A 9145-nucleotide genomic window follows, 5' to 3' on the forward strand; every position below is an offset into this window, starting at 1 on the left:
CTGTTACCTCCATAATAAATAGTCCTATATGTATCTGCTCAGAGCAGTTGGGACGTGCAGACTGTCATTATTCACTTCTAAATCAATACGACGACTCCTTAAAGTAATTATGCCTCACAGAACAGCCACAGATGAATATAAGAGACCGACGGGTCCGCCTCCCCCCTCTACGGCACTCTGATGAATCACGTCTGGAATATGACGCCTCTTCCAAGGAAAAGGATTTCCCCCATACGAAATTAAATGATGCAGGACCACATGAAGTCCTGGGTATCACTGGTTCAGAGAGAAGCTGTGCAGCTCCCTCCTGACATCAGACTGCACTAGTCTACACAGCTATTAACAAGCATACGCAAGGGAAGAGAATCCCAATCAATGAGGAGGGGCCATAAGGAGCACTGAAGCATTCAAATGAGGAGCCTTTGATCAAGAGCTCAGTGACCTTTTTCATTCAAAAACCACCTCCTCTCTCTCTCTCTCTCTATACCTCTCTCTCTCTCGCCCTCTCTCTCTCTCTCTCTCTCTCGCTTTATTATATGCATGAGGGCCTTTTTCACAATGAAGGACACAAAAGCTGACACAGGCTTGTCACTGTAAAGGGACTCCTTCAGCAGCTCATAAAAGCCCACTCATACCTACAATATCATTCAACTGCAAATGCCTCTGCCTGATTAAGAGTTGTTTTAGCTGGGAACTGGGGAGCGTGTCTATTTTGTAAATGTGTATTGACCATCTGTGTGGCCTTGATGTTCATGTGTCTTTTCCTGGGGAACAATTCCAGCCATGGCAATGAAACAGGCATTATATATATATGCCTTTAGTTATGGATCTGCTCCTTCTGATAAAAAGCCATATAATTCTTTAGTGTGACTGCCACAGACCCCGCCGCATTACTATTTTTTTTAGGGCTGTCAATCGATTAAAAAAATTAATCTAATTAATTACATACTCTGTGATTAATTAATCTAAATTAATCACATATATGATTTTTGCTGTGAAAGTATTTTAAATATTTAAATTCAAATGAATCATTGAATAATCAGCATTAGTGACATTAAAGCAAAAACTCTTATTATTATTTTAATAATGGCCATAATAATCTATGATATGACCTAATATGCTGAGGAAATAAATAAGTGCTTCGGGAAGAAGTTTTTTTTATCACATACAAGGTATTTCAGGCCACAGATATAACCTAATGAAAATAAAGTATCACTCCCCTCAATGTCAACACTATTTCTTTGCAATGATGTGCGACTTTAGAGTTGATGAACTCCAGTGATATACAAATTCTTTGCTGCAGACATTGCAGAGGATTTTATTTTAATCAACACTTTATTTTTATCAACACCATCAAGACGTTTTTGAAAAGTATATGTTCCAATCAATGATCTAGGCAGCACATTTTCTTATCTCTCCTTCATTTTACAGTCTAATAGTTACTGACTACAACGGCTCGGGGTCAAAGGTCATACGGAATCGATTAATCTGCATTACATTAATTAATTAATCTAAATGAATCAGTTATTTTGACAGCCCTAATTTTTTTGTGTTTTTTGTTTTGTTTTACAAATGAACAGTGATGAAAACAAAAGACCAAAGGACAAACCGGACAACTCAGCTTCACAACGAACACTCTGCTGCAGTTCAATTCTGCTTTGGCCTCTCCTGGGCCAAATTGTTTTATTTTGTTACCGTCCAGCTTGATTAGGCTAGTACTGACTTTAGTCAGTAATGATACAAGACAGACAAACATCTGACTTCAAATGAGCCTGTGGACAACAACCCAGGCTAATTTCATCTCTCTCTGTGTCCCAATTATTCCTGGCCAGGCTTCATTAAGGACCACTGTGCGCATTCATTAAATGCAATGCTTCCAGTTAAACATCCAGCTTAATTTAACTGCTTCTGATTGTTTACTATTTCATGGTTAATCTTGGCTCCTTTTCACGGTTGATTAATAGCATCCTTGAATAGCCGCATGACTCCAGGTGATTTTAGTTTGAAAACTATTGCAGATGTCAACTGCTGTCTTCTTGTAATTTCATCACAAACAGCACTGCAATGGCTATAAGTGTTTGACTTCAAAATGCAAAAAACTGTTCATTTGGTATCAGTCTATTAATTATGAAGTAAAAAACAAAACTTCACCAGACAGCAGACCTCAATGTCACGGCATTCTGCCTCACACTATTAGAAATGCAGTCCCACATCACTTGGCAGTGCTCCGGCCGCGTCTCCATGAAAGGACATGAAAACAAACAGCCTTGAGGGAGAAAACACAAACAGCCAGCCGAGGTGCCTGACTGACTCACGTCAGATCTCCGCTTGTGAACTCAAGAAACACAGATCACTCTCCAGGTCCTCTGCGGATAATATATCTCATCGACTGTGACGTTGGCTGTATGCTATACAATAGCACATGGTCATTGACTTACAAATAAAAGATGTGACACTGCTGACTAACCAATCGGATGCCATGTCTATTTCAGCGGAGGCACCCAACCTCCAGGGGGGTGGTGAGTAGTCAACTGGGTGTTCTGATGGCTGATGGCTTACACTTGGCCTACTGCAGCATCGGCAGTCTTTGACGATCCATGAAGTGTGCCAGGGCCTCAGGGAGGAAGGCTCTTTGACAGCAGCCCCTCACTCCCAGTGAGGTCAGGACTAAATCAGGCCAAGCGACACAGAAACAAGACAAAAAATAACAAGAACATAAGCAGCGCAGGACGTCATTTACTGTTCACAAGGCCACTGAGACCAACGCGCCTCTCAGCGGATTCCTCCCCCAGCCTGGGAGGGATTTCTTCCTGGCTGTTAAGAACATTGCAGTGTAAGGCAGTAGCCTATCCTCCGCAAAACTGACTACTTCAATCACTCCCTCCTCGGCTGGCAGACCAGACCTGTGGTCTAAGGGGCTGGCCACCCATGGGCCAAAAGCACTTTATGTCTCATAGATAAGTCCAGCGCTGCTAAAAGGCCCATCTATCACGTCAACGAGGGCAGCCCTGGCTGGCAGACATGTCCAGACACTGACCTCATCACCAGGTATCTGAAGAGGCACCGCCATTAGGGATGAAGTCAGGCCAACACACACACTGCTACACTGGCTGGACAGTCCATGAGTCTCTTGAAAAGGACCATCTGCTGCCTCTCAACACTGGTGACTGATCTCATAATCTCCTGCAAAAGTCACCCCTCACCCCTGTAAGTGCTCACTTTATGTTTCAACATTTTTAAATTGCTTTCATTGGCACTTTTTTTTCGCCCCAACCACCATTATTATCATGTCTTGGAAGTCAGTTTTGCATAGCTGTCTAGACAACACAGTAACACACCAAACCAAACAGCTGCTGTGCGAAGTCACCCCCACAACATTAAAATCTACAAAACTTGGTGACATTCAATGAGTCAAGCGCAGACAGCGAGCTGGCGAACTCCTGCACGACTGTGAGCTGTGGAGGTGGGGACTACACAGCGGAAGAAACAAGCCGAGGAGATATGAAAAGGCTCTTGGTGTGGCTCTCATCACGGAGAGCTGCCTGTGAATGACTCCCGCGCGCTGTTCAACCTCAGCGTTTAATATTTCACAAGGGGACAGCGGCACAGGCGAGGCTGAGCAGAACGAGTAAGAGGGCTCACGAGGGCATTCAATTATGAATACGACCTAAGAGCCGCCATTCATTCACACCCCCCACCCCCCCCTCCACACACACACACACACACACACACACACACACACACACTATGGGCTGATGCTCTCCTTTCAGCATCATTGTTTCTTGTGCTTCATCAAGGGGCCCACAGGAAACCTTTTAAAGTGCCTCTACGTCTGATCCAGTGCTCTGATTTCATCAAGGCCTTCAACAACAACTGCCAAGGTCCTCAGTGTTCCTCTAGAACGTCTAAACTTACAAAGCGATTCTGATCAGTCTGCCGGTTCTAATTTTACTGCTAGTCTGATTATTTAATCAAAACTGTTTGTTTGTTTTTAAACTTGGGGTGTTTCAGAATAATACAAAAGAAGGCTAACAAAGTAACTGCTAGGGAGGGCAAAAGGGATTGGGGCTGCTGCACCAAAGGTAAAGAAGACATTATGCTCCAAGCAAGCACAAACCGTGTAAAAGCCTCATTAAATCGAGACGGCAAATCACCTCATGTTTGAAATGGAACAGAGGATAAGAGCACACTCGTTTTAGGAAGTGTCAGTTCATCATATCACTCTAGTAACAACCTACAGTACCAACACAATTTCAAGATACAACTTGGAATAACTGACATAGTTCTACAACTTAACCACTAAAGTTTTCCATCAAACAACTTTTGTTAACACTGACACACATTCTAAATTTGCTATAAAAAAAAAACGGCACAAACCAGTACGATGATGCAACTTACTGGGGCAGCAGTGGCCTACTGGTTAGTGCTTCGGACTTGTAACCGGAGGGTTACCGGTTCGAACCCCGACCAGTAGAAATGGCTGAAGTGCCCTTGAGCAAGGCACCTAACTCCTCACTGCTCCCCGAGCGCCGATGTAGCAGGCAGCTCGCTGCGTCGGGATTAGTGTGTGCTTCACCTCACTGTGTGTATAGTGTATATACTTATACTTACTTAACCAGTCTTACTTAAATGATGTTTACACAAGGAACAATAATAAAACACTATAAATACTGTATACAAATATTTAACCTTACACTGATTAAAACTACATTTAGATGTCCACTCCAACAATGTAACATTGAAAATGTGCATCTAAGAACTGTCAACAACCAGTTGCCATGAAATATTTTTTATCCTTCAACAGACATAGATTGAAAATAATATCTCATGAAGATTTAATTTTTAGGCCTTGTGAATCAAAGTGCTAACCCTAATTGTGAAACTACCCATGTGACATTGCATGGTATAGGCCTGCCCTAGTTTATTAAGCTACTGCTGGAAAATCAGCATGTGACAAGTGTATAGACTCATTAGTGCCACATCTCTGTATAATCTGGAATCCTGTCACCAGTCTGAGATGCAGCTAGAATGAGCTTGGTCATTTCTCACATCATAGTGATGAAAATTTCCCACCATGCATCTGTACACAACCGGCTTCCTCATTCACTTGTATCCTTTTATGTTAAGTACACAGACGGCAACAGACCAACCATTAAAAATACTGAGGCAAGCTTACAAAAAAACAGGCAGTGTTTGTTCCCCCTTACATATGCAATCCAACTTGAGCAGATGAGAGAGGATTTCCTACATGCAATCATCTGTCAAGGTTAACTCGGCAGCAATGAAGTTTAGCCTGAGTGGAGTTGCACTGGTCTTCATTATCTTAATGCAGGGGAGGTCTAAATTAGATGTGGGGCTTGGATCGGAAAGCACTGGCCTCTGTTAAAAACCTGCTGTCCTGGCCACTGCTTCTGGGTATTTGATCAATGTCCATTCAGAAGACATACATTAAGATAATATATTCTCATATTTCAGCTACTGCAAAACATGGTAACACAGGACAACTACAGCAAACTGGTATCAGAGCACTTATGTGGTTGATGGGTGTATGATGGATGTGAGCCTACTGTCAATCAATGCAAATAAATCTGTGTATGTCACATGTACAACAGCAGGCAATGATAACATAGATTGATCATACAATCTAGTTTTAAAGTAAGCTGATTAAAATGTTCAACCAAAGAGGTGTGTTAACACTGTTTAGTCCTCACCAAAGCTGTTGACAGAGCTTGGGTTGGAGTGCGGATTGTCCGAGGTCAGGGATGTGTGTAGCCTCCCTTCAGCGAAATAGGCGTTACATCAGCAACAGGGGCGCCTGCAGGAATTAATGCTATGGTACGCACACCCATCACCAGGTCCCCCCCCCCCCCCCCCCCCAGCCCCGCGCAAAAAAATAAATAATAATCACGCGTGGATAATATTTGCCCCGTGCATCCACATGCAATAATACAACAACAACGTCTACAATGACCTATTCATTTGGACAACTTGATACAGCCCTGTACAGGCTAAAGTTACCTTGTTTTGTTCTAGCGTACCGTGATGTCTGGCTTTAAACAGCTGTAATGCAGTCTAACGTTCTGACAAGCACACCAATTGCCTACCTTGTTCTTGCCCATCTGGAATAACTCCTTTAGCTTTGCTGACTCCATACTTTCTGTTTTCGTTGTTTAAACTTGTGATATGCATGATGAGTATTGAGTGAATTAGCTCAACATTGTGTGCTGATAACCATATATAGATAGCCGAGTAAAAGAAAATAACTAATAGCTAGTTGCATGCCTGCGTGCGTATTCTGTCTCCTGCTCAAACAAAATGTGCGCGCGTTCATTTTGATAACGTGTTCACTAAGTTATGTAATAGAAAATTGTAAATAGCCTGATGATGGCATGCAGCTAATGGGATACTGTGCATAGTTGGGAAGGTATGGTGGGCCAATTTGGTATGAATACACATTACACACACACACAATTTTCTCTCGTTTTTGAGTAGCCTGATGGTACGCACAGTGCGTACGGACGTACACCTGCAGGCGCGCCTGATCAGCACCACACAACGGCCGCCAGATAGGACCGTCCCTTCACGCTCTGTCAACTTTCAAGTAGGCCAAAAATGTAGCTTTTGCACACTAAACGCCTGCCTCTTTAATAGTAAAAGCATCAATGAGTGGGTTACTATCGATATGATAGTGGTGAGCCGAACCCTGCCTCGAGGCTTCACACTAATATGAATATGAATAACAGAAATATGGGGCACATTCGATTCACAATCAAAATAGGATGAAGACGGACAGCAAAATATGAAAGCTTTATGGTGATTTTAGGGGATTATGTTTTCGTGTGAAATCACACCATCAAGAGGCTAACCTACTGAAACTGCGCAGCAATTCAGCCGAGCAAACTTGTATCCACACATGCGTAAATTGAATTTTCACTGATGACCCTCTCATGACCTATTTGAGCCTGTATAAATCGATCAATTATGCTATTTGAAAACAACCACTTACAGAATCACTGGCATGTTTCCCCATCTCATCCTCACTGCTGGCACCAGAGTCTACCACCAGTTTCTCGAAGCATGCCGAGCCCAAGGACGAGCTCTTTTGATGGGACATCACCAAATGAGACAGTGCGAGCTTAGGGCTTCCATGTCCGGGCAATTGTAGCCTGCTTGTAGATTCTCCATCGGCGGTGACCAAGGGGGACACAGCAAGCCCCGATGCACTACCCGGGTCCGGTTTACCGCAGAGCGTCTTATCACCTTCGAAGCGCGATGGAGTAGAGCAACTGAGATTAGGCTGTGATGATGAGAACACACGGTCTAAAACCTGTTTCTTCTTTCGTTTAAACATCCATAAACCGGACTCCTTTTTGCCGTCCCCACTGCGTCTCTCGGACCCTAGTTTTGGACTTAAGAAAGGTTTCGGGAAATTCTTCCATATCTTTCTCTGAGAGGACGAAGCTGCTTCTTGATCTTTAGCGGTGGCATCCTTAGATTTCTCCTCCATAGTCCCCGAGCAGCAGCCCGCCAGTCTGTTGAGCGTGCAGTGTAGTGACTGTCGCTGTGGGTTGCCTACCGCACGCACTCTGATCGATTCCCAAAGCCAGCTTCTTTCAAGACGGAGGCTGGTTAGACCGTTTGACTGTTGGCACTTGACACAGACACTGTCATTTTCATTTCATAGCATGCACAAACATTCAGTTTCAGTGGTGATGCAGCGGAAGTATAGCTGCGGTAGCCTATCAAGGTTTCCAAAGGTGTAATTCTCAAAGAGTCATACAGGCTAACCCTGCTGTCAGTGTGAAGTTGAAAGCAAGTGAAGTCCTGCTGGTGTTTTCTTGCTAATGCGAGAGAAAAAAACACAATAAGTCCGATGAAATTATACCAACGTGTCCGTTGCCCATATGATTATTACCATCAGCAGCAGCAGCTGGCAACTGCAGCTTCACCGTTAAGCGTGATATCGTATTGCCAGCCAAAAAACCACATAACAGTGTCCCACCCACTTCCTCTAACCCACAAATGTTTCGTGAAGTTTTGTGAAGTTATTGCACACTATTCGCCCACAATATACTGGACTGAACATTGTCCCTAGGCCTAGCTTAATTCATTCAATAAAAAAACAAATGTCCACGCTCACGTGTGATTTCTGGATGCTTTATTAATATAAATCGTGTTCTATAACAATTAAAAATATTTCGAGTAGGCCTACAGGCTACACGTTTTCATCAGCTAAAACTAAACATAGGCAAATAGCCTACAACGAGGAAACAAAATAGAAAACAACAGCATCAGTTTATCAAAAATGGAATTAAGGAACACACGTTTAATTTGTTCTGCAATAGATTTTCAGTAAATATTGATCACTGATCTTTATTCTCCTGTCAACCCCAATTATGCAGTATAATAAAAGTCAAACAACAACCAGTGAGATAACAACATTAGTTCTTCCATTCACTCACTTGTCTGAGACACAGAATCAATTTGCGATTAGAAATAATCTGAAATTATCTGAAATTACCTGAACAAGCCTTCACATTTGATCATACACACATAATCCCTAAGGGTGAAATTGTGCATAATGAGTGATGACATACCTTTGAATGCTCACTCGGCATTAAGGCTACAAAACTCCATCATCTGATTGGTCATTTCATGAAGGTCATCATTAGAGAGTGCACTCTTAAAACGAATGTGTTGTGTTTTTAACACATCTCTATGCCCAGATAGGGCCAACACAGTTTAGGAGTGTGGTAAAAAGACTTGCCTACTACAGTAGGTAGGCTAAATAGTTGCCTTATCTTGCCCATGGCACTTCTGGTTCTCTCCAGGTCCTTTATAATTGTGATTTGTTTAGAGCTATGGGACTGCTTTTAATGAAATCAGGAAAAAATGAATTTAGATTTGACATGCATACCATGCTCTTGTGTTTAATAAAGTCTAAATTCTGCAGATTAAAATGAAGGATTCTGAGACACAGAGGAGATTCGTGCCCTGTTGGTCTGGTTTTTCATCCATGGGAGAAACATGTGTAGGCTATTTAAGACAGGCCTCCCACCTACACCGATCAAAGAAAGGATTTAGATGCTGTTCTTCACTTTGGCACTAGCATTCTGAGGTTGTTGTGGATAAGTTCTGCCTGCTA

The 9145-nt window shown here is 42.7% G+C and overlaps 1 protein-coding gene across 4 annotated transcripts in view; it reads right to left on the reverse strand.

Moving 5' to 3' along the window:
* The window catches only part of mctp1a (multiple C2 domains, transmembrane 1a), a 164453-nt gene extending 156537 nt beyond the window's left edge, over window positions 1-7916 (reverse strand). For all 4 annotated transcript variants that reach the window (XM_042069735.1, XM_042069730.1, XM_042069731.1 and 1 more), the window contains exon 1: window positions 7007-7916. In XM_042069735.1, the coding sequence (XP_041925669.1) occupies window positions 7007-7507 (501 nt within the window). In that variant the 5' untranslated portion in view covers window positions 7508-7916. The remainder of the gene's footprint in view (window positions 1-7006) is intronic.
* Window positions 7917-9145: the final 1229 nt, after the last annotated feature.

Source organism: Alosa sapidissima, chromosome 18 (assembly GCF_018492685.1).
Source record: "Alosa sapidissima isolate fAloSap1 chromosome 18, fAloSap1.pri, whole genome shotgun sequence".
NCBI lineage: Eukaryota > Metazoa > Chordata > Actinopteri > Clupeiformes > Clupeidae > Alosa > Alosa sapidissima.